Here is a 24,879-nt window from a genome sequence, read left to right as displayed (position 1 = left end):
AACTTCCGATCTCTTTTCAACTAAGAGCAGTATAATAGTCAAAGGAGAATGAATCAAAGATTTTAAGATGATAAATGCAACAAGAACAACATACCCAGTGAAATCCCACAAGTGAGATCTGAAGAAGATAGAGTATAACGCAACCCTTAGGAGGTGCAGAGGCTGTTTCTGATAAATCCTCGGCCCAAGGAAAAACAACAAATGCAAATTACTAAATCAATTATTTATTCCAAAATAAGAATACATATCACTTGAGAAAAACTATATGCATAACACGTATTTCATTCATTCGGGAAATAATCACATTGTGTGGGTAAGTTATATCCAAAATTTGTCTTCATAGAACATCAGTATATGATTTATTTTATTCAACTAGGGCCAAGATGACCAATAGTGATAAATAAATATACAACACAAAATGGAGAACAACCATTAAACTGGTGTAGCAAGAAAACCAGAATTATGGAGAACCAAGAATCAGCAGAAAATGACCATAAACTTGATCCTGGTAATCATTCAGAGATGAATCTTAGTTCTTTACTGTGGTTACCTGCCTCAGAAGCATCTGGACAACATCGTTGGAGATGCTTTCAGATTCTGCTTTCAAGTGTTGGATCTTTGCAAACGTTTCTTGATCAAGACGTTTGACATTAGCACCCGAATCACCGCTAGTCTGTAGACAATATTAATATTAACGAGCATACTTAATCAAGGGTAAAGTAAATTGAATAACCGATTACTTCCCTAACAACCCCCCCCCCCCCCCACACACACACGAACAAAGGAAGTAGATATAAGAAATAGATGACGATTATACTTTTAGTCAACATCCTTTATGGTGCATTCATAAGAGCTTTATTAGACAGACCAAAAATTCTGATCAAGAATGCAGCCACTAGTTTTGGTCTTAAATGTTCATTTTTCAAATAAAAATAATCGAGTTCATATAACTCCCCACAAACATACTGGTAAGCTCTACGTCTACCCCAGCCTCCCAATACCCCACTTGTGGGACCATACTGGGTATGTTGTTATTTGAGTTCATATAAATGAATGCAACTCAGCCTGTGTAAGCTTTCTCACACTGGCAGTCTGCAGTCCCAAGCCAAGATAAAGAGGAGGGTTGTGGTAGGTTTGACAACAACTGTAAAACTAGTCAATTTCATGAAGAAATAGCCAATCTCAAATAGCTTGGGTTTGAAGAGCAGTTGCTGTTGTTATGGATTAGTTGAGCTGTGCTGGTCCAGACACCACAGTTATAACTAGTACATATATTCATTAGTTATACATTACGTATTATACAATACGGGTTCAATTGATTTCCCTTTTTTATGCAATCTCAAATTAGAGACGCATGAAAAATTGGTTTCTTCCCCAAAAACTATTTGTTTCTTATTTACCTGTTCAAGCTTTCTCTGGAACTCGGCCTCCATGAATGCACGAAATTCAGCTATCTCCTTCTCAGCTTCATCCTTTGCCTGTTTCAATCTAGCCTGTTTTGCTGCACTTGAAACCAAGTCAGGATTCAGAACTTGCTTATAGAACTGATCAATATCAACGCCGGTGCCGTGAAATACAATAGCCACACAGCTCATATTATTAGTTAAGACATGGGGAAGAACAGGTACAAAGTAATGAGCTTTTGGCTGCAGTAGTTATTACTCTTTGCGTGTGACATCCAAAATGCATATTGATTGGTTATGTTGCAGACTTGCAGTTGGCTCAAAATAACAAGTACGGTGTTGAGAAAGGGAAGATTACGTAAAACAGTAAGGCACAGTGGTGAATTGGTAGGAACTAGAGAACCATCCAGATTACATTTTACTTATTCAGTGCATATTAGAGATGAGAATCATCTAGTCTTCCCCTTATATTGGAACTGAGCTGGTTAAGACTGAAAACAAACTCTCAGTGCCCACATTAGAATTGCAATTTGTGTATGTCAAGTGATACTAACCAAAATGTGATCTTACAGGAATCTACCATGCACACTAACACAGGAAGGAAAAAGTTGAACTGCAATGGAAATAAAAGTTATTACGTGGAAGGAGAAAATTCTAGCTATGGACCCATGACTTGAAATAAGTACATGTATGTTGCCGGAGTTTCCTGATCATTGCATTAGTGAAACTAATAGAAATTCAATTCAAAGATCAGAAAACTGAAGGCATAAAAAGGGAAATAAATTACCACTCCTGGCAGCATTGACAATGTGTTGAGCTTCTTGCTCTGCACCTAAAAGTTGTTGAATTCCATTTTGGTTGCCCCTGTTGGATTCCATACTCGTCTGATACACTTATAAAACTACAACAAAGAAGAAAATATGTATCTTAAAGAAATTGATAATATTTGAGAAGCAGAACAAAAAATTATTCAGTAGAATGTGAGCATGCTGTGAAACTATGCTAAAAAGAACAGCCATGACGGCTTTTATGCAAAACTTATCGCCTTTGGAAAGACCAAAATAAGTATTATGTCAAAAGAAAAAACAGTTCATTTACAACATGGTTCAATATAAGGATCAGATTTGAACTAAGATCTTTTTCACGTGTAGTCCAGGTTGTAAATTTATAGGCCGAACTTCGAAGTACCCAACATTTTAGGCTAAACGGAGATGGATTGCAAGTGGGACAGCGAGAACACATGTACTTCACATGTTACCACATTTTGATACTAATTCTATGGCAGCAAAATGCCAGGATATCCTTGTAATAGCTTTGGTGGTCATTGCAATTTCAGGTATCCTATAATTTATTAACTATAGATCCCAATCTATTGCGATAGCCTGGCCTAGGATGAAAAAATATCCCAGTCAAATACTTATGAGGTCTGAAGTTGGTAGATTGTTGAGGTAATGGATGCCTCACTATAGCTTTGAGCTGATGGAGAAAAAAAGATTCTTGGCTCAATGGTAAATAAGCAAGCTATTCCTTCAACTTTTAACTACATGGAAATTTAAGTTAAACATCAGGATGAAAGAGGTTGCAATAAATTCAATCATCAAACAGGAGAGTGGTATTTAATCAGGAAAGACTGGATCAAACAGCCTATGCTCAAACAATTCTCCTCCCAAAATACAAAATCTTTTACTCAATCAACAATTTCTCTAGTTAAAAGTGAGGAAATTCTTCTACTTTTGTTTCCTTCCTTTCTTCTTTGGTCTCCTTCATCTACTTTTGGTCCAAGTCAAACTGCACAAGTTACTCTTCCTAGAATTGTTCTATAGAAATAATAGATCCATCAACACAAAGATATCACTATCAACAAATCAATCAGCTCTAAAACTGAAGCATATTTACCAGAAATTATCAATCACCTACAGCTCAACTCTATTAGTTAGTGTCAGCTACATTCCGATTTAATCACAATTCGGAATATTTTCACACTGGCGATTCAAGGTCAAACTAACTGCCAAACCTTCTATAACTCATTATTTGTTTGTGAATCTCACATAGACTCAAATCATTTTGCAGAAACAAATAGTTGATTATATCTAAATTGGAGAAAGCAAATTCAAACCAGATCATCAAAACAATATATTTTAATCAATAAATTCAATCAGCTCTAATTCCAACCAATTTTCCAGAAACAAGTCAATCAATCACCTAAATCTCAACTCCAGACTAGTTAGAATCAACAGCATTTCACTTTAATAGCAATTCTGTATACTTGTACTCTGGCGATTCAAGGTCAACCAACAGCAAATCTTCTACAGTTCATTATTGTTTGTGAATCTCACCATAGACCTCAAAGCATTTTGCAGAAACAAATAGTTGATTATATCTAAAGCAGAGTAACAAATTCAAACCAGATCCATCTAATACAATATATCCTTATCAACAATTCAATCAGCTCTTTAACGAAACCTTTTCCAGAAACAATCAATCAATCACCTAAACAACAACTCTAAACTATGTAGAATCAACTACATTCTGCTTTAATCACAATTCTTAATAATTTAACACTGGAAGTTCATAGGCAACCAAATGTAAAACGTTAACTCATATTTGTTTGTGGAGTTCACATAGATCTCAAATCATTTTGCAGAGCTCACATAAATCTCAAACCATTTTGTAGAAACCAAATAGTTGATTATATCTAAAGCAGAGTAACAAATTCAAACCAGATCCATCAAAACAATATATCCTTATCAAATATTCAATCATCTTTAAATCCAAACCAATTTCCCATAAACAAGTCAATCAATCACCTAAACCTCAACTCCAAACTAGTTAGAATCAACTACGTTTTACTTTAATCTTAACTTGAAATACTTATACACTAGTGATTGAAGGTCAAACCAACTGCATCTATAACTCATCATTGTTTGTGAAGCTCACATAGACCTCATCATTTTGCAGAAACCAAATAGTTGATTATATCTACAGCGGAGTAAACAAATTCAAACCAGATCCATCAAAACAATATAATCCTTATCAACAATTCACTCAGCTCTAAAACTGAAGCAATTTTTCCAGAAGCAAGTCAATCAATCACCTAAACAGATAAACATCAACTCCAAACTAGTTAGAATCAACTACATTCCGCTTTAATCACAACTCCGAATACTTTCACATTGACGACACAAGTCAAACCAACTCCAAAACCTTCTATAACTCATTATTTGCTTGTGAATCTCACATAAACCTCAAATTATTCAACAGAAACAAAAATGTACTTCAAATTCAGAAGAATCCCATATCAAAATTAGTCAAAACAATCATCTGATCCAGATCTAATCAATTCAAGCTGAAATCAGCATATTATGATCGGAAAAAACCTCAATAATACCTGTAGAAACTGAGAATCGAAATCGGTGCAGCTAAACTTTGAAAGCTTTTTTCTGTGTATGGAAAGAGTTGGGACTATGAAGAGACTACAAACTTGAGGCCTTTTTATACTTGTCACGTTCTCTCTTCCGTTTTGTTTTTTTTTAAAAAAAAATAGAACAAGGAAAATTCTACGTGAACCAAAAAAAAAAGTATTTTATGTAAAAATAGGCATTTTAAATTTATTAAAATATTAATTTACGAAGCACAAAAGGATATAAGAAAGGGAATTTGGTTTAAAACAAATTGGTTAATTTTTAGGCAATTACCACCTAAATGATGGTAATGGCTTAAATCTTATGGAGAGGTATGAAATTTGATAATTTGACATAAAAATGTTATTTTAATTTATAACATACGAAAGGATTAAAATGGAGTTAGTCAATATATGAAAGTATCTGATTGAATTGAATTAGATTAAAATAGATTAAATAATGTGATATTATGTCACAAGTTTAAAATATCTTATAATTATTAAATTTATATCGAGGTAATGATAATTAAGGATTTACTAATATATTAATATCAAGTACGGTGTAAATTTGGGGATGAAATGTAAAATTAGTTTATCCCATATTTAATTAGAAATATTAGATAGTTCATAATAATTAAATAAGTTATCATAATATTTATATCATAATTGTAATTTAAAAGTCTAATTTTGATGGTACATATTTTTCTCTCTATATATATATAAAAGAGTGAACTACTCTCTTGATACATTATTTATTAAAATCAAATCACATTCTTCTTTCTTTCTTTCTTTTTTTCAAATTTAATGATGTTTTTATTGGAGAAAAAGTTTATTTTTTTAAACATTTTTCCTTTTTTTCCTTTATTCCAAACAAATGTTTTTTTAATTGAATGTTCATCCAAACAAAACCTTATCGACACTTTGTTAAATTTCCCAATTTGCTATGACCCCAAAAAAATCTTAAACCGAACCCTACGACACCGTATTCGTCAGTCTCCCTAATTGTCCCCGCCGATTCCCAAAACTCCACCGACGACCACCGTAGCTTTTTCTCTCCGGTCGTTCTTCCGTCGATCTCTTCTCCGGAGATCTTCTTCTCCGTGCACCATTCATCTCTATCTCACTCGCTCCATATATACACACAAATACATACATACATATATTATCTCCCTATGGGTGTCTGATACCATTGGCAATTTCCTCGACTTGCTCTTTTTGCTGGTACATTTCTCTCTATATATATTTATGTACATTTTTTTCTGTTAAGATTTTTGGTTTTTTTACTTAGGAATATTAGTCACTGTGATTAGATTTAATTTGGGCAATCTGTGTCTGTAATTTTTATTTTTTTTTACAATTTTTTCATCATTTGGTGAGAAGTTTATTTACCACATAATGCTACAGTATCATTTTTTTTAATGTAGTGATTGATATATAATTAACTCTAACTAGTTTGGGGCTGAGCAATAGTTGCTTGATTAATGTATACGTTCTCCTATCTCGTTGAGGTAGAGAATTTGTTTTAAAAAGATCCTCAGCTAAAGTTCAGCAAATCATATTGATTACAGAGAAAGAAATACGGCAGTGGAGAAAACAGGTCGATTAAATACGGAAAGCAGTACAAAGCATCTAGAAAAGGAACTGTAATGGTAACTGAATCGCAAAAGACTACCACAGTCGTTGATTGATTGAATTAGTCAAGGTGCTCACAAGCTAGCTAGACGATATGGTAAGGTAGGAAAATGCTAGTAAAAACAAGTTAAAAACTTGATATTCATGTGCAAATAAGATGAAGTAACTTTTACACTTATTGAAAATTCACGTGGAGATAGCGAAGAACAGAATACGAAAGAATTATGGAAGTAAAGTATCATAGGATGACACTAACTAGTGGGTATTAAGGCTGTTATGTTAGGTGTAGAGTTTAGCATGAGTCTTCTTAGTCCTGTCTGTGATTGTTTGGCATTGCAGTATAGATTTGTGGTTTCGAGAATTCCTAAATCAGAGAAATCCTAGTTTTCCCTTAAAGTTGAATTGTGAAGTAATGAAATGAGACAGACCCAAATGGAGTGGAATGGATATAGAGGAGTCACATAGCTGACTGCATCTAGTTTTGGGTTGAGGCCAGTGTAATAAAAGTCACTGCTTGTTGCTTAAAGCAATCAAACTATGCAAAGTGAGGGGTTATCGTTTCATGTGGGTGGAACCTTGTGATTAAGAGAATTTTGTGCTTCATAGTTCAAACAATGACGCCACAAAGTTATTTGGAATTTCCTTCTCTAGGTACCTTCCCCAAAAACATAAATACTAGCAGGCAGTATCTTGTAAACAAAAGAATAAGTTAACCTTGTAATATAGAGTTGCTGTAATTTTTTTCTTGCATTTGCAACTTTGTGATGCAGTTAAGTTGCATTGTATTTTTCAAATGACACTGCAATTTTTTTCTTAATAGATTGCTAAGTTTGTCTTGTTTCAGAGGTATGTCATAAGCAGTAATGGTGGACTACTATGCAACTAACCCTGGACCAGTTGAGGATATTGTGCTGTACGATCAAGATAAACATGTATCATCTGCTGTTTGGGAGGGGCAGGTATTCACTAAGCTAAACTTCCTCCCTTTTTTTGACAAATCACACTTGACAGCAACTTAGTGTTTTAGACAAGGCTTGAATGGCTTATTTTCACTGTTGACAGGAGCGTGGTGCTCTTAGGTGCCATGAGCACACATCAAAGCTCGATCAGTGGATGCTCACAGAGAAACAGGTTGAGTTGGTTAAAATGGCTGGATTTGGCTATTTGAGAATGATACCGGCAATCAGTTTGGATAACCCACTCATATCTTCCCTAGTTGAGAGATGGAGAAGAGAAACAAACACATTCCATTTCACTGTTGGGGAAATGACTGTTACCCTTGAGGATGTCGCGTACTTGCTTGGGCTACCAGTTGATGGTGAGGCTGTTATAGGTGTGACATATACTTCATGTGAAGCAGTCTGTATCAAATTGTTGGGGAAAGCACCTGACTCTGGATATACGAGTGGTGGGATGGTGAAGCTTAGTTGGTTAAAAGAGACCTTCTCCCAGTGTCCGGAGGATGCTTCCATGGAGGATATTGCTCGTTGTACACGTGCTTATCTTCTTTACCTGGTTGGTAGCACCATCTTTTCAACTACAACTGGCAATAAAGTACCTGTCATGTACCTTCCACTGTTCGAAAATTTTGATGAAGCTGGCAAGTATGCTTGGGGTGCTGCAGCATTATCCTTCTTGTACAGAGCACTCGGCAATGCTTCCCTTAGGTCCCAAAGCACAATTAGTGGCTGTTTGACATTATTACAGGTATGATGAGGCTTGGGTATTTTTGCCTTCGAAGGGTTCCGTGGGGACAAAATTTACTTGGCTGTCATGCTTTGACAAGTAATTGAAAATGTAACCGCTGAAACTCTTTATATTAAATCAGGCTGTGAGCAGTTTTTCATCTCTTGCAGTGCTGGAGTTACTACCACCTCAATGTTGGTCGGCCAAAGCTTAATCATGATCCAATCCATGAGTGTTTCCCATTTGTGCTTAGGTGGAAAGGTAAACAAAGCAGTCCAACGTCAAACCGTGATGTGGCATTCTACCGAAAATCATTGGACTCTATGAAGCCATCTGATGTGAGTTAGTTTCTGTAACTTTCTTGTGTTACTTAAATCGTTTATCTCTTAAAGAGCTTAAGAAAATGGAACAATTCTACGTCCAGGTTGACTGGTGTCCTTACTCAAACATTAGTCATACCGTCATACCAGAACATATATTGCGCAGCCTCATTCTGGGGAGATCAAAGACCATGTTGATATGTTATGACAAGGCAGAAAGACACCTTCCAGATCGTTGCCTACGGCAATTTGGCATGCATCAGACTGTTCCCGAAGAGGTACAGAAATGGGAGAGGAAGAGTCGAGGAGTTGATGGTGGTGTAGATCTCTCAACAAAAATGGAATCAGAGCTTAATGAATGGTCAAATCGACATCTCTACATTGTGGAGGCAGAGGAAGATGTTGAGGAAAGTGAATACATGCAGTGGTATATGAGAATTACAAGGAAGTTGGTTGGGAGGCCTGTACCTATCTCATCTGAGTTTCAACGGATGGTAAATTATCAGATATATGTAACTCAGGATTATTTTTTTTTCTTCAATTTTTCAGTTATCCAACATCTGCTCTCTCACTTTGAGTCATGCCTTTGATTTTTCACTATAGTCTGTTTATTTGTCACTGCAGAATGCTGCACTGAGAGAGATTGCCCATATAGCAGAAACCATTTCAACTCATGGGTTGGATGATCAACAGTTACAATCTGTCACAAGAATCCGATATATTACTTATGAATGCCTGAGGGATCAGATTGCAAGTACAGTATTTGTTGCATCAAACTCACAAAGTGAAGCTGGAAAGAAAGTACGTGGAAAGGAGAGAGTAAGAAGGAAGGGGATGGGCAAACGTAAGCGTAAAGAAGAGGTAGACCAATATTATGCAGCAGGGATACCCATGCAACATCGGATACCTGCTACAGCTTTTGATGTTGATCCTTCTCACCTATATCACATCGGCAATGAGATGGACAATCCTCATTTGTGCATTACAGTAAGTGAAGATGATCATGGTCGGATATCTCACGTAGCTCAAAGTGTCGATGATATTGATTTCTGTGAAGATGCTAAGGAAGTTGATGAATCACACTTCCATCATCTAGTTGGAGAACAAGATGACCATCTCTCCAGTGAAGTAGCAGAAGATAAACCTCATGCTTCATTGGATATCGTGGTTCCTCAGGTCTCCCATGAAACTAGAGAGGATGTTGCACAGCAGAACGATTATGGGGTTCTTGTTTAGACCAGTAAAGATGAAATTTATGGCTTGCACAATTTTCAGTTCATTTGGAGATGTTTTTCTCCTCTGTCCTAATTGAGGAGAAAGAAAATTATGCAACAATACTTTGAGCCCCGTTTGAATTGACTTAAAAAGTGTAACTTTTAAAAAGTTAACTTTTTAAAGTGTTTGAAATTTATTTTGCAGTTGAAAAAAAATTGTTGATATGTTTGGCAAATAAATAAGGGCTGGTAAAGACTTTTTTTTTAATCAAAATATGTGAAATATCCTTATAGTTGTTAATATGATAAAAAAAGTTGATTAATTTAAGTTTTTTATACTTGAAAAGAATTAAAACAAAATTATTTTATATTTTATATTCATAAGTAATAATATTTTTCAATCATTTACATATTTTTTTTATCCTCACAAATTAATATAAGAGGAATATAAATTTATTATTTAAGTTAATTTTATATGCGCAATTTATTGTTGATTTTATCTATTATTCACATATTTTTTTATCGTCACAAATTATTTATAAGAGAATTATAAATATATTATTTAAATCATATCTAACAAAATAAATTACCTTTGCTTTTTAAACACTAAATGTGCGCTCTACAATATTTCTATACTAAGAATGCAAAAGTTTATAATAAAATTGTCTCAGTTGAGATCAATAATTTTTTGTTAGAAATTTATACATGTCTAATATAAATTTATTATTTAAGTTAATTTTATATGCGCAATTTATTGTTGATTTTATCTATTATTCACATATTTGTTTTATCGTCACAAATTATTTATAAGAGAATTATAAATATATTATTTAAATCATATCTAACAAAATAAATTACCTTTGCTTTTTAAACACTAAATGTGCGCTCTACAATATTTCTATACTAAGAATGCAAAAGTTTATAATAAAATTGTCTCAGTTGAGATCAATAATTTTTTGTTAGAAATTTATACATATCTGGTAAAAAATTAATATCAACATAACTAAATCAACAAATATTGCATTAATACAAGTTTAAATAGTCACATGGCTAATAAAGTTTTGACATAAATGGCCTGGTACAAATTTATTTTTTGGTTCTTTAACTTACTGATCACAATGTTTACTGATCTTTAACTTACTTTTACTGGCATATTATTAACCACTTCCCAACTAGAATATCCCAACCAACTCCCACTCCTACGCGCCACCGTCAACAGTGGCCTTGTCGCCGGTTGAAACGTCGGCTCTCATTTTAAGCCACTCAACGACATCTCCGAACACTTGCTCCACATTCTCCTCCAGTTCTCCAACCAGCTGGTGCCACATACCTGGATATATCTTCAGTGTTTTGTCCTTGCTTGTCGATCGGCGATATAGCTCCTCCGCGCACGCGGGATCGCAGATGACATCATCGCTGCCGTGGACGATCAGAAATGGTACTTTCACTTCTTCGAATCTCCCTTGCAGCTCCCTACATACTCTCATTAACTCACGCGCCGTCGCGGGGCGTGGTTTTATAAGTGGTCTCCTTGGACTTGCTATTGCCAATTTCCTCTTCCACTCCTCCTTCGTGAATTACCAAAAAAAAGAGAATGCTCAAATGGTAAATTGACAAATTCAGTAACCCAGTTTTGTATTTTAAGAAAAGATAGCTCGGTGTACTAGAGTTTTTCGCTACTCACGAGATTTGAATTCGAAAATGAAATATAAATAGATTATTTTATATTTCTACAAGAGATTGTTTCTACAATTTGCATTTTTATATATGTATAAATATTAAACTTAAAATTTAATTGAAAACGAATCTAGCCTTTATACTAAACTTAATTGAATTGACGACTTATTTAAATTCATTATAGTCATCTTTTGATATTAAATTCATTTGAACTTAATAGTTTCTACAAGGACATAAATTTATATATGAAAATTTAATAAATAAATCATAAATATAAACATATGATTATTAAATATAATGAGTTAAATAATAAAAATCTTAAATATAATAACTAAAAGCTCAATTATATTGAAATCGAAACAAATATTTTCATTATCAATTACATACCTTGAATGCAACCAAAGGCAACGAGCCGCGAGTGGGGACCACGGGCCAAGTCGGAATCAAAACGGCAGCGATACCAAGTAGATGTTCTAGAGGCCACGGCGGTTTGAACTTATTGCTAATCCCATACATAGCTCCATTCAAAACGACGCCGTCAAACGACCGGCGGGGAGCAGAATCGCCTTCCCGGAGAGTGATTAGAAGCGCGATAGCACCGCCGAGGGATTCAGCATAGAGAAACGACGGCAGAGACGGCGGAACATGGAGATCCCGAAAGGAATCGAAGAAACTAATACAGTCATCAACAACGAGATTTAAATCAGGAATATGAGCAATTAATCCATCGGAGAATCCATGACCTTGATGATCAATCGCACAAACGATAAATCCGTTTTTCGCGATGTGAACAGCTGTGAGTTGAACAAACCAGCTCGATTCTCCGGTGAATCCATGGACGACACAAACGACGCCGATGATTTTCGTCGGAGGAAGTGGGGACCACCATTGAGTGAAAAGCTTTAAGCCTCGTGAATTTGTAATGAATTCGGAGTTGTGAGTTACTGAGTGGTGAGAGTAGAACTCGGATTGACTCAGTGTGCCGAACGGACTCAACTCGTTCGCTTCTGCTACTGGATGCTTCATTTTTGTTTTCTCACGGCGGTGCTGCTATAATGCGCCGCGGGGGGATAGGATAGGATATAACCGAAATAGGGAACATGCAAACAACAAGATAACAAAGAGGATTGGGAAAAAATAGTGTGATTCGTCGTGTATTGAATTTATTTTTGTTGTTAAAAATAAAATAAAATAATTATTTGTTAGTTGGTAGTTGGAATTAAAATAATGTAGGTAGTGGTGGGTGATAAAATTAGTACATGGAAAATATGACTCGCCTAATTACATTAAAATTTGAACGAATTAAATTTTGTTGGCTACGACGATAGTTGTGAATTGTGATTATATTATAGCGATACGTATTCTTTTTTTATTCAATTTAATTATTACTTTAATATATTTTTATTCGTTTAATATTATTCATTTAGAAAGAAATTGACATATAATACAAATTAAAATAAAATTTGAAGGATCAATTGATTATATGTCCATTTTCTATTTGATACTTCATTGACATATAATTCAAATTAAAATAAAATTTGAAGGATCAATCAATTATATGTCCATTTTCTATTTGACACTTCAAACAAAGCGAGAGAAAAGGTCCGGACGATACTATACTTTTTCTTTTCACGGTTTCTTTTCGAAGAAAAGGCCTTCATATTCCTAATTTGGTAGGGTCAGATAGTATTCTTTGCCTCAGCTTAACGAATTGCATCCCCACATAATGACACTCGTTGTTTATGCGCTTTTTACCTACTTAACATTGATTTGGAGGAATCTTCCTTTGTTCATCAAGTTAAGTAATTTGCTATAGAAATTTCTCCACCGCTTATCTCATGTCGTGCTTCTCTTTCCTTCTTTCTATATTACATACATATGTACAATTTTTATCACTTATTTCTTTTATCGCTTTATCTAAAGTAAAGAAAGGAATATGAAGAGCAAAAAAAAAGTCAAGAAAAATAACATTATTTAACTCATTTTGACTTGGTTCATTTCATATCAGTTCATCTATTTATTGATTCAACTATTTTAATTTATCTAAATTTAGCTCAACTCATCGATTTAATACTGAACGTATTATAAAAGTAAAAAAAATTGTTTGCAAAAGATTCAATTTTGAACTGATTAATGCAATCAAAACAAACACAAATCAAACATTGTTTCCTCAAACTAAACTTCATAAATCACAAACACATATTCTAGAGCAAATATATGTTGCATCACTTATCTCCATTTGCATCCCCTCAGTATTAGTTGGTAGATTGCTGCAATAAGTGCTCCTGTGAAAGGTCCTCCAGAAAAGATCCCCTGTAAAAAAAAATATCAAATATTAAAAAATAAAAAAATATTTGCAATATGATAGTAATATTTATGTATAAAAAGTATTTGATATTTAAGCTATATACCTGACTAAATTATCTGATATCTATATTGAAGAGTCAATTAATTAATAAGGGCTAGATAGAATGTTAAGTATTGATTCGTCTTTAATTAGAATATTGTCTTCGAACTCTGAATATAGAATCACCTTATTCAGTAACACTTTATTTTCGACGTGCGACTTTCAAATATGATTTCAAATTTACGATAAACTTAGTTATTCCTTGTACATTAATTCGATATCATATAAAGTTCATATTCTGATTCCACATAACTTTTAAAGCTCAAAATATAAGTCTGACTCACACATCACACATTACGTTGTTATTACTAAATCAAAGAAGGGGGGGGGGGGGGTGTATTCTTACAAGGTCCTCCCATGCTATTTGTTGATTGTAGATGACAGCAGCTCCAAGACTTCTAGCAGGGTTGATCCCTGTGCCAGTAATTGGGATTGTGGCCAAGTGGACCAAAAACACAGCAAATCCAATTGGTAGAGGGGCCAACACCTACAATAACATAATATACATTTTAGAAGTTTGACCAAACAGATTACGGAATTTGAATCAGAAAATTTCTATTCTAATCTTGTCAGTATTTAATAACATACAAACATAAGATTAATCGAGATACGTTGTTCAATCAAACATGTATAGGTTAACTAAACGATAATAATTGAGGTTAAACTCAAAATGAACTATTATACTTACAGGAACATGTGAGTCTCTAGCATTCCTCTTAGAGTCAGTGGCCGATAAAACCGTGTAAACAAGAACAAATGTTCCAATCATCTCCGCGGACCATGCAACGCCCCTAGTATAGCCGGGGCTGACCGAGTTAACGCCACCACCGTAGAGTTCGAACTTAGATTTATAAATGGCCTTAACTAGAGCAGTACCACAAATGGCTCCCAAATATTGAACTACAATGTACAATAAGCCTCTTATTAAAGATATTTTCCTTGAAAGGAATAGCCCAAAGGTCACTGCTGGATTAATATGACCACCTACAATAATCCCAAAAAAGTAAAATATCATAAAGTATAGATTAATAAGAAAACTAACAAATTGGACCTACTAGGTGAAGTGTTTACTCAAATTGGAGTCTATGTAATATATTTATCCTTGTTGGATCTATGGTCGACTATTTATTAGATTGTCCACTTTTTCTAGTCATTAAATCATTATTTCTCTATTTGTAATATCATTAGAGTGTATATATATACTATGATGCTAATAAGCGGACTTAAATACACATTATCATAAAATTTTGGCTCATAAATACACATTATCATAAAATTTTGAATGATATACCGATGAAACTCAGGACATTATTTGTTAAATTTGAAATTCTATAATAATGACTATTTTTCAATTTCAAATCTGAAAAAAGATATTGAAGCTAGCGCACGTTATTACTACTTGTTGATTTGATCTATTTTAACCCGTTTAAATTTGATCCAGCTCGCTTATTTAAGTACCCCTATCAAAATAAATAAGAGAAAACTCACCAGAAATGCCAGCAGTACAATATACAAGAATGAAAACCATGCCACCAAAGACCCAAGCAACACCAAGAAGCCCAACACTACCACATGGATCATGATCACTTTCACTCTTATATCCCATTATGGTTAACTGTCCAATGTAAAGTAACAAAAGAGTTGCTACAAACTCTGCAATTAAGGCCCTATACAAGGCCCATTTCTTTAGCTCCGCCGCGCCAATAAATGGCGCTGGCGGTGGCTCGTGGTAGTCCTTTGCCGGAGATGAACTTCGCTCCGGCAATGCACTACTCACTTCATTGCTCATTTTTTTTTTTGTTACTATAAGTCAAGAGAGAATATGGTTCACATAAATGTTGTAGGACTTAAAAGATATAAATAGAAGGTGGTCATAAACAAAAAAAAATCATTATATATTGGATAAGAGTGATGGGGTTGTTGACTTGTTTTCCATTTCATTGTCATTTAGTAACGGAATCAAAAATTTATATAACAGATTAAGAATGACGAAATTAGCTTAGAAAAATATAAATTGTCCAATCTATTCCTTTCTTAATCACTCATTTTAAAAGACATTAATTTCAACTAATCTAAAATCTTGTTAAAATATGTCTTTTAAGCTTTTTTTTTTTTTTTTGGTTATATCATATATCAAGGTAATCCAATTGTATATAGCGAAAAAGAAAAAATCATTTTTGTCCTATTTACCTATTGCAATATAAAAAATCATTTTTGTCCTATTTACCTATTGCAATATTCTGGCGGCTCTTATACCATATATTCATTTTTCTCCTTTAGACTAAAATAGTTGAACAAAGTAATTCCATCGAAAAGTGAATTATTCCATCCTCGAAAAAATGATCTTCTTTTTTAGTCCGTTTTAAAAAGAATATTTTTTTTATTGACATACTTAAGATCATAAGATTAAAAGACAATTTTATATATTTGACATAAAATTTAATTTAGAACCACATAAACAAAAGTTTTCTTTATTTTCTCAAGTCAAATTAGACCATTTTTTATAAAATGAATAGAGTATATCCCGACAAAAATATGACATGAAATACAGAGAAGCAATATTCAAGTGGGTAAATATATAGTAAATATAAACCTACCAATGACAGCACATAATTAAATACAAGAAGTAGACAGCTCTAAATAATTCAAATAAAGAAAATAGGAATTCAAAATACTTTGAAAATGACAACTGAAACACCACTTGCAATAGAAATTTTGATAATTTCTAACACACACACATAAGTAATTATTATTATTATTATTATATCTACAATTACGATCTCAAGTTTCTAAACACGTTATATTTTCACTTACGACAAAGACATCAAGCTTTTATGATAACATTCAAAAAGAGTATCAATTTTGTTCGTTCCGTGTTATAAGTTTGTAGGATAAGACTTAATGTTTTATTTATAATAAGATCATGAATTTATTGGCAATAAATTAATATAATGTACTATACTATAGTTTGAGGTGCACAACTAGCTATTTAAAACATAGTCAAAACTTGCAAAGTAATTACAACGTAGTTGACTTAGAATCAAACTTTAGAACTCTATTATAAAGTTTTGATTTTTAAACTTAAAGCTTTGGGTTTGAAGTTTTGACGCAATTTAAACTTTAGATGTGCTGGTGAAAATTGGACTCTAGTAGTTTAAAACTCCAAACTTCATCACATGGTTAAAATTTAAATATATTATAAAAACTGGCTATAATTTAAAAGTGCGTTTAAAAGTGGTTACTTGTGTTAATTTTACCGGGCTAAGTTGTTTTCTAGTCCAAAGGCTAAACAGCTACTCCAATATGCATGGGTTCGGAGAAAGCCCAATTTGAAATTCATATTTTTTTCAAAAATATATTTTATCGAATCAATAGCGTTTTCAGTAAATGATTTAGTTGGCCCAATGGTTCCTGAATGGGTATTTTAAATAGCGTTTTCAGTCCCTCGATAAAGTTGTTATCATGTGATTAGGAGATCATATGTTCGTGCTATCGAAACAAACTCTAGTTGAAATGTAAGATAAAAATATGTACAATATACTCTTAACGCATAACGAGAGCTTGGTGCACCAGACTGTCCTTTTGATATTTAAATAATCATATTTGACCTTTAATTAATTGAAATGTGCATTTGATCTTTTTGTTCTACATATTCACAACTTCATCATAATTATTAACCATTCCTCAACTGATTACGCCTATATTTTATGTTAAGCTTGTGTTGTAATACTATATCTAATCGCCAATGAAAGAGTCAAGAATCATCATTAATTATGCAATTATACTAATAATCGAAAATTAAACATGTATGAAACATATTTAAATGACCCATTCCAGTATCCTAGCTCAACTCATGTTGACTAATATAATTCAAAAAATAGTTCAAAAGTAATAAACTTTCATATAATGCAACAAATATCTGAATAACAATTATTTTAACTAATTGAATATTACCTCTTTCCTTAATCAGATATTTCATATTCGTATATTGAGTATGAATAAAATTCTTGATAAAAAGTATTTTCTCTAGTACTTGGCCATACAAGGTGCAAAGAAATAGTCATATGAAAAAACAAAAAATGAAAACTAATTAAAGTTAAATATATTTTAAAAATTGGATGACCAAAAATGGGGTTGCAATTTTTTATTTTTTTATTTTTGAAAAAAAAAAACAAAAACCAAAAGAACACTCCACTCTCACCCCACCACCCCATTTTTTTCTCCCCACCCCCCTCTCTCTCCCTCCTTCTATCACCCTTTTCCACATTGTAAAGAAACAATTTTTTTTTCTCTTTGTCGCAAGAGAAAATCCATTCTTTTTTATTTTGTCAAAATCTGAGTTAAGGGGGGTCTTCCATTGCCACACCTAATTGGAAATCTCTGATGCAAGGTATTCAATGTAATATCCAATCTTAATATTTGTATGTGCGATTCATTTTCTATATTTGATTTCTATATTGTGTATAATAATCTTGAAATTTGGAAACCCATTATTCATTTTAGTCGCAAATTGTTCATTTCTTGAGTCAAAATGCAATCTTTTGGATAATAATCATTTGCTTAGGTTGTTTTGTTTATGTTGATGTGCAAATTAATTGGTATCTGCATTGTGTATAATCCTGGAACCCCTTTTGTGTTCTAGTCTTTATTGTTGATTTAATTTGTCTGTAATGTAGTTTCTCTGTTTAGATTGTTGTTCTTGTTTATATGGGTATTCAGATTAATGATGTTTGCATTGTTTGATCTCTTTGAGCTGAGGGTCTATTTGGAAACAATGTCTATATCCCCACAAAGGTAAGGGATAAGGTCTGTGTACATCCTACCCTCTCCAGACCCCACTTTAGGGACTACACTGGGTATGTTGCTGCTGCTGCATTGTTTGGTCTCTATATTGTGTATCATAATCTTGAAATATGGAAACCCATTGTTTGTTTGTCTCAAATTGTTCATTTCTTGAGTCAAAATGCAATCTTTTGGATATAAGCATTTGCTGAGGTTGATCTTTTTTATGTTGTTGTGCAGATTAATTGGTCTTTGCATCGGTTGATTTCTGTATTGTGTATAATCATGAAACCTCTTTTGAGTTTAGTCTTAATGGTTGATTTAATTTGTCTGTAAAGTGTAATGTAGTTTCTCTGTTTAGATTGTTATTCTTGTTTATTTGGGTATTCAGATTAATGATGTTTATATTATTTGGTCTCTTTGAGTTGAGGGTCTATTGAAAACAACATCTCTACCCCCATAAATGTAGGAGGAAGGTCTGTATACATCCTACCCTTCTTAGACCCCACTTGTGGGATTACACTGGATATGTTGTTGTTGCATTGTTTGGTCTCTATATTGTGTATAATAATCTTGAAATTTGAAAATCCATTGTTCGGTTTAGTCTCAAAATGTTCATTTCTTGATTCAAAAATGCAATTTTTGGTATAAACATTTGCTTAGGTTGATCTAGTTTATGTTTTCGTGCAGATTATTGGCATCTGCCTTGGTTGATTTCTATTGCATAAAATCCTGAAATCCCTTATGTGTTTTAGTCTTAATTGTTGATTTATCTTGTCTGTAATGTAGTTCCTCTGTTTAGATTGTGGTTCTTGTTTATGTGGGTATTCAGATTAATGATGTTTGCATTGTATGGTCTATCAGAAACATCTCTACCCCACAAAGGTAGGGGAAAGGTCTGCGTACATCTTACCCTCCCCATACCCCACTTGTGGGACTACACTGGGTTTGCTCTTGCTGCATTGTTTGGTCTCTATATCGTGCATAATAATCTTGAAATTTGAAAACCCAGTGTTCGATTTAGTCTCAAATTGTTCATTTCTTGAGTCAAAATGCATTTTTTTTTATGGTACATTTTTTGGATATAAACATTTGCTTAGGTCGTTCTTGTTGATGTTTGTTGTGCAGATTAAATGAATTGGTTGATTTCTGCATTGTGTATAATCCTGAAACCCCTTTTATGTTTTATCTTAATTGTTGATTTAATTTGTCTGTAATGTAGTCTCTCTGTTAAATTGTTGTTCTTGTTTACGTGGGTATTCAGATTAATGATGTTTGCAATAGTTGGTCTCTATATTGTGCATAATCTTGAAATCCCATTAACTCTTTAGATTCAATTACTCATTTATTGTGTCTGTTAATGCAGGCTTTGGGTAAATATTCTATTTAGTTAGCTAATGCTTTCCGGGTATGCAGATTAACTGTATGCATTTCTAGATATATGCGCAAAGTCTGGAACTTTTTGCAAGATTTACAGCATAGGGTCTCAAGCTGGGGTGTTGATTGTGAAACAATTGGTGTTTGATTAGTCTTTTGATTGCTTGATCATTTGGGTTGCTTGATATATGCACAAGTACGGGACTTTGACAAGATTTAGGAATAATTGTGTTTTTGCAAGTACTTGATTGCCTAGACCATTTGGGTGAGTTGATAATAGCAGTATCATGCAAAGGTATGGTGACAAGTACATGGAAAAAGTATGTATACCCTTGTTGGAAGCCTACATTAGATAATGAAGGTGAAAATAGCAGCAGTAGAGGAGGAGACCCTGGCGGAAGTGTTGATGGATTGTGGTGGTATAAAGATTTGGGGCACCATGTTAACGGGGAGTTCTCGATGGCTGTAATTCAAGCGAATAATATATTGGAGGATCAGAGCCAGCTTGAATCGGGATCAATGAGTTTGTTTGAATCAGGTCCTCAGGGCACCTTTGTAGGAATATATGATGGCCATGCAGGTGCCGAAGCTGCCCGGTTTATAAATGGTCGCCTTTTTGAGAATGTCAAGAGTATGCTTTTTCTTCTTTCCTATGCTTTGCTTCAAATATCCCCTGTATATTTGTCATTTCATCTGTGTCTTACATATATAAATATACTTCAGAAGCATGAAATATCTTTTGTTTATGTTCCCTGCAGTAACTCTTTGTATTTTATCATTTATTGTATATAATGCATTCATACAAAACATACACACACACACATGTATTTCCAGTTTGTGCTTCATGTTATATGTCTCCTCCTGTTTATAGTAAATGAATGTTGTTAAATCTGCTACTGAGGCGTGCTTAGACACTAGGTGTGCCGTATGTTGAGTTCTTCGCTTCACTTAGGCTGTGGTTCCATGCAGACACCAAGGTGCTAATGTGTGTTCCTTAGAAGCCAGGGGTTCTGTCTTGACTTAAGGACATACGTTATTTGCACCATGAGCTAATAGTTCCAATAACTTCTTTTAGTTTCCTTATCGGCTTATCCAGGTATTGCAAATTATTGAATTTGACCCTTAGTTTTTCAGTACCAAGGTTCCATGTCCATGAAATATCCATAGTACGCAGTCATCACGAATTTGTCATATTTCATAACTCAAATCATGATGAGTCTCTTGGGTTTAAAGTCCGTACACCCATTTGCTAATTGACATATACCTCCAATCATAAAAGAGATCAAAGCCTAGATTTTTGTTGCTAGGGGAATTCCTCTTCTAATAAATCTCATCATCTAAAAACTAGCGAAACAACCAATTAAAATTCTACCCATCAAAAAGAGAAGATAACAGATCTCACCACTCATGTATTATGTTATAGAAAAGTTGGTTAAGCCTATCTACTTATTCCAAAATATAGCATTTGATCAGCCTCACTTCCTGCTTGCCCACTTCCCTCCCCTCCCCATAAACAAGAAAATACTTGAGTAAAAGAAGCTTTGATGATTCTCTCTCACCCTTCAATATGTGCACACACTCTTCTTCTCTTGCATATGGTTTGAAGATTGCTGGATGTGAATGTTACTCACACGACAGCTCTTTGTGATGCAGAATTCACCTCAGAGGATCAAGTAATGTCAGCCGATGTCATAAGCAAGGCATATTTGGCAACAGAAGAGGAGTTTCTTTCTCTAGTGAGAAAGCAATGGCAAACTAGACCCCAAATTGCTTCAGTGGGATCATGCTGCTTAGTGGGTATTATATGCAGTGGCATGTTATACATTGCAAATGCTGGAGATTCTCGTGCTGTGTTAGGAAAACAGGAGAGGGCTCTGAAAGAGGTCAAAGCAGTTCAATTATCTTCTGAACATAATGCGAGTTTGGAATCTGTCCGTGAGGAACTGCGCTCACTGCATCCTGATGATCCAAATGTGGTAGTTTTAAAGCACAAGGTTTGGCGTGTGAAGGGAATTATACAGGTATTTTAGTTACATGTTATCATGCTCACTGTGCGGCTCGTTACATACACTTATTTATTGGATCTTCTGACTGAATTGCCATTTCCACCAATAGGTGTATAAAGAAACTATTTCAGTTTATTGGTATTTCCTGTCCAGTGAGGAGGTGCGAGAGGTTGGATATAGTGGGTACAAGGAGAGGTAGAGGTATGACGAAAAAGTATTGAGTGATTAGATAGGATCACAAGACATAGTACAACTTCAGCTTACCGAGGACATGACCTTAGATAGGAGGGTGTGGAGGTCGCGGATTAGGGTAGAAGGTTGGTAGGTTATGGAGCGTTGTCTTTCTTTTCCACAGGTTTTAGCTTGGTGGTTCCCGTTGTAGTATTGGCCGTATTCTTGTAGTTTCTTGCTTTTGATATCTTTCATCAGTTGATATTGTGTTTTGATTATCAAATTATTATGTTTTTGTTATTGTAACTTTCTTGTATGCTCTGGACTGCTTTCCTTATTAGTTGCTATGTTTTCTTCACTGTCTTTGTTTTTTTTAATACTTGGATTTGCTGCACTTGAGCTGAGGGTCTTTGGAAACATCCTCTCTACCTCCAAGAGCTAGGGGTAAGGTTTGCGTACACTCTACCCTCCCCACCTGGGACTCCACATTGTGGGATTTCACTGGGTATTATAGTTGTTGTTTCTCTCCTGTCCTATTTCATGCCTTCATTTCACTGCCCATCATTATGTTACTTTCTCTTGAAAGAAGCACAAATAGAATACTCTACGCTTCATGCTAAGCTTCAGTGGCGGAAGACAGTTAAAAAAGAAACCACTTGCACTAATACTTCGTAGAAACTTTGCAACATATCTAAGCGTCTGAAGCAGATGACATCAACTTGTTATCATGATGCTGAAATTTCAATGTATTTGCAGGTTTCAAGATCAATTGGTGATGCATATTTGAAGAGAGCAGAGTTTAACAGAGAGCCTTTGCTCCCTAAGTTTCGATTTCCTGGAACATTCCAGAAGCCTATTCTCCTTGCTGAGCCATCAGTATTTGTACATAAGCTCCTTCCAGAAGATCAGTTTCTCATATTTGCATCAGACGGCTTATGGGAGCATCTCAGCAATCAAGAGGCTGTGGACATTGTCAGCAGTTGTGAACACCATGTAAGATTGTCCTAATTTAATTTTGACAAGGAAGAATCTCCCCGGTTATCAAATCTTCTAATTTTTCTTGTCATAACATCATTCTCATTTATTGACAAGAGCGAGCGAAAGAGAGCACTTCCTTCTCTTCCTGTGTGCACATCTTTGATGGTAAATTTCCATTAAAAAGGAACAACTTATACGTAGATTGTGATTAGATGCAGCTCTTAAGATCTCTCTCCCTATTTGCTTACAACAAACAACAACATACCAGTGTAATCCCACAAGTGGGGTCTTGGGAGGTAGGATGTACATAGACTTTTATCCCTACGTTTGTTGGGGCAGAGAGGTCGTTTTTGATAATTTCTCGGGTCAAAAGAGTACAATCAAAGTAGGATATAAAGGAAACTAACGACAATAAAATAGCAAGATAAACAAAGCAATTGAAGTAACATGTAGCAGTAAAAAAGAAGAGAAAGATACTTATGTGAATACTAGGTAAAGTAGTGAATACGGAGAAGAGGAGAAGATGAGACTAGATCCCTGCTTCTCCCTCATAAGAATACTACCGCACACGGCTAACTACTATCCTTCTACACTAATCCTCGACCTCAAAACCTTCATATCTGTGGCCCCTGTTTTCTTATCTCTTGCCAAAATGAATGCAACTTGGAAAACCTTATCCATCTCGATCCTCTCCTTCTGTGTTGCTTCCTTCTTTCATCTAAAGCATCAATAACAACTACACCTCAGCCATGTTGCTGGTCGGCTATATGAATCTTCATTGTCCATGTTATTGCATTTAAACTCATCTCATTCCAATAATATGTAAATACAAATAAAAAGTATTATTAATTCTTGATAGTTTGTAATCTATGGGTATGTTGTTGTTTGTATCATTCATATCGACTCTTGAGGGGTGGTCACTGTGAAGTGTTTCCACATGTATGCTTGTACTAGTGTTTAATGTGTCTCTCTAGACATCAACACTATATGTTGATTCTTTGCTTATTCCATTATGCAATTGAGCATGTAAGTTTTGTTTACTACATGACCTATCTACTTCAAGTAACAGTGATTTGCGTTGACCGACTGTTGGCACTAAAATGATTGTCAGCTGTTTTCTCTATTGAACTAACATTTCCGAATTTGTACAGGGCATTGCTAGAAAACTTATAAAAGCCGCCCTTCAGGAAGCAGCGAAGAAGAGAGAAATGAGATATGCGGATCTGAAAAGGATAGATAGAGGAGTGAGGCGGCATTTTCATGATGATATCACGGTCATAGTTTTGTTTCTTGATTCTCACTTGATTAGTCGCAGTTCCTTCCGTGCACCTGTGGTTTCCATAAAAGGAGGCGGAGGAGGCCCTTGAGATGCCAATACCTAGAATAACTTACCTATAACCTATCTACATCTAATCCCTCGAGTTTATTATGAAAAGTTCAGAAAGTGACAGAGAAAAAGAAAAAAAGTATGTATAACTTTGCTCCTTGGGATCTCACCATAAGTGGTAAGTTGATGATTATGCCATGAACATTGCTTGGGGCAAATTTTGTCAAATTTTCACTCATTGGCATATGAAACTTTGAAAGTTAAAGGGCAAGACTGAAAACTAATTTTGTTTCTGAAGTGATGTTACAAGACTCTATATTTGAGTGCTCCCATTACTTTTCTTGAATTCAACTTGTTTTTCTTGTCAACATTCATTTAATCCAAATAAATTTTCTTTTTTACTTGTGTTTAGATGTTTGCAGCAATTTGATTCACAAGTTTACTTTACTTCTTAATACCTAGGTCCGAGGGAAAACATGTACTACCAAGGGATTCATCT

General features: G+C 34.4%; 5 protein-coding genes across 7 annotated transcripts; 2 read left to right on the top strand and 3 right to left on the bottom strand.

Moving 5' to 3' along the window:
* Nucleotides 1-266: 266 nt before the first annotated feature.
* Nucleotides 267-5,169, bottom strand: LOC101254490 (V-type proton ATPase subunit G 2). The gene is made up of 4 exons (XM_004239629.5): nt 4,792-5,169; nt 2,191-2,304; nt 1,401-1,501; nt 267-673 (listed from the first exon to the last, which is right to left on the bottom strand). The coding sequence occupies exons 2-4, from the start codon at nt 2,279-2,281 to the stop codon at nt 530-532; spliced, it is 336 nt and encodes a 111-aa protein (XP_004239677.1). The 5' UTR covers nt 2,282-2,304; nt 4,792-5,169; the 3' UTR covers nt 267-529.
* Nucleotides 5,170-5,545: 376 nt separating this feature from the next.
* On the top strand, nt 5,546-9,898 carry LOC101254797 (protein MAIN-LIKE 2). Of its 2 annotated transcripts, XM_010323021.4 has the most exons (7): nt 5,716-6,024; nt 6,372-6,537; nt 7,280-7,394; nt 7,498-8,142; nt 8,292-8,459; nt 8,546-8,935; nt 9,066-9,898. In XM_010323021.4, exons 3-7 carry the CDS (start codon nt 7,299-7,301, stop codon nt 9,675-9,677), a joined length of 1,911 nt encoding a protein of 636 aa, XP_010321323.1. In that variant the 5' UTR covers nt 5,716-6,024; nt 6,372-6,537; nt 7,280-7,298; the 3' UTR covers nt 9,678-9,898. The 2 variants fall into 2 exon arrangements, with proteins under 2 accessions (XP_004239678.1, XP_010321323.1); XM_004239630.5 differs by lacking the exon at nt 6,372-6,537 and having other exon boundaries at nt 5,546-6,024.
* Nucleotides 9,899-10,659: 761 nt separating this feature from the next.
* LOC101255399 (caffeoylshikimate esterase) lies at nt 10,660-12,963 on the bottom strand. Its single transcript, XM_004239632.5, has 2 exons — nt 11,720-12,963; nt 10,660-11,223 (listed from the first exon to the last, which is right to left on the bottom strand). The coding sequence occupies exons 1-2, from the start codon at nt 12,356-12,358 to the stop codon at nt 10,855-10,857; spliced, it is 1,008 nt and encodes a 335-aa protein (XP_004239680.1). The 5' UTR covers nt 12,359-12,963; the 3' UTR covers nt 10,660-10,854.
* A 431-nt stretch (nt 12,964-13,394) lies between these two features.
* On the bottom strand, nt 13,395-15,867 carry LOC101255098 (aquaporin PIP2-7). Its single transcript, XM_004239631.5, has 4 exons — nt 15,228-15,867; nt 14,428-14,723; nt 14,086-14,226; nt 13,395-13,645 (listed from the first exon to the last, which is right to left on the bottom strand). Exons 1-4 carry the CDS (start codon nt 15,526-15,528, stop codon nt 13,562-13,564), a joined length of 822 nt encoding a protein of 273 aa, XP_004239679.2. The 5' UTR covers nt 15,529-15,867; the 3' UTR covers nt 13,395-13,561.
* A 2,010-nt stretch (nt 15,868-17,877) lies between these two features.
* LOC101255694 (probable protein phosphatase 2C 38) lies at nt 17,878-24,791 on the top strand. Of its 2 annotated transcripts, none has more exons than XM_004239633.5 (5): nt 17,878-18,129; nt 19,888-20,529; nt 21,552-21,919; nt 22,832-23,068; nt 24,205-24,791. In XM_004239633.5, exons 2-5 carry the CDS (start codon nt 20,196-20,198, stop codon nt 24,418-24,420), a joined length of 1,155 nt encoding a protein of 384 aa, XP_004239681.1. In that variant the 5' UTR covers nt 17,878-18,129; nt 19,888-20,195; the 3' UTR covers nt 24,421-24,791. The 2 variants fall into 2 exon arrangements, with proteins under 2 accessions (XP_004239681.1, XP_010321325.1); XM_010323023.4 differs by having other exon boundaries at nt 17,944-18,129; nt 19,938-20,529.
* Nucleotides 24,792-24,879: the final 88 nt, after the last annotated feature.

This window comes from Solanum lycopersicum, chromosome 5 (genome assembly GCF_036512215.1).
Source record: "Solanum lycopersicum chromosome 5, SLM_r2.1".
Lineage (NCBI taxonomy): Eukaryota > Viridiplantae > Streptophyta > Magnoliopsida > Solanales > Solanaceae > Solanum > Solanum lycopersicum.
This window is presented reverse-complemented; position numbering and strand designations above follow the sequence as displayed.

Bases quoted from the DNA above. Each gene is read 5' to 3' on its own strand.
- LOC101254490 (XM_004239629.5), bottom strand. From the start codon at position 2,281: ATGGAATCCAACAGGGGCAACCAAAATGGAATTCAACAACTTTTAGGT. The intron at 1,502-2,190 runs GTAATTTATTTC...TTTCAAGTGCAG, and splicing joins TGTCAATGCTGCCAGGAGTG to CAAAACAGGCTAGATTGAAA. The intron at 674-1,400 runs GTAAATAAGAAA...TATTGTCTACAG, and splicing joins TCCAGAGAAAGCTTGAACAG to ACTAGCGGTGATTCGGGTGC.
- LOC101254797 (XM_004239630.5), top strand. From the start codon at position 7,299: ATGGTGGACTACTATGCAACTAACCCTGGACCAGTTGAGGATATTGTG. The intron at 7,395-7,497 runs GTATTCACTAAG...CACTGTTGACAG, and splicing joins CTGCTGTTTGGGAGGGGCAG to GAGCGTGGTGCTCTTAGGTG. The intron at 8,460-8,545 runs GTGAGTTAGTTT...TTCTACGTCCAG, and splicing joins ACTCTATGAAGCCATCTGAT to GTTGACTGGTGTCCTTACTC.
- LOC101255399 (XM_004239632.5), bottom strand. From the start codon at position 12,358: ATGAAGCATCCAGTAGCAGAAGCGAACGAGTTGAGTCCGTTCGGCACA. The intron at 11,224-11,719 runs GTATGTAATTGA...TAATTCACGAAG, and splicing joins TGCCTTTGGTTGCATTCAAG to GAGGAGTGGAAGAGGAAATT.
- LOC101255098 (XM_004239631.5), bottom strand. From the start codon at position 15,528: ATGAGCAATGAAGTGAGTAGTGCATTGCCGGAGCGAAGTTCATCTCCG. The intron at 14,227-14,427 runs GTAAGTATAATA...ATGTTATTGTAG, and splicing joins CTAGAGACTCACATGTTCCT to GTGTTGGCCCCTCTACCAAT. The intron at 13,646-14,085 runs GTAAGAATACAC...TTTTTTTTACAG, and splicing joins AAATAGCATGGGAGGACCTT to GGGATCTTTTCTGGAGGACC.
- LOC101255694 (XM_004239633.5), top strand. From the start codon at position 20,196: ATGGTGACAAGTACATGGAAAAAGTATGTATACCCTTGTTGGAAGCCT. The intron at 20,530-21,551 runs GTATGCTTTTTC...TTTGTGATGCAG, and splicing joins CCTTTTTGAGAATGTCAAGA to AATTCACCTCAGAGGATCAA. The intron at 23,069-24,204 runs GTAAGATTGTCC...GAATTTGTACAG, and splicing joins TCAGCAGTTGTGAACACCAT to GGCATTGCTAGAAAACTTAT.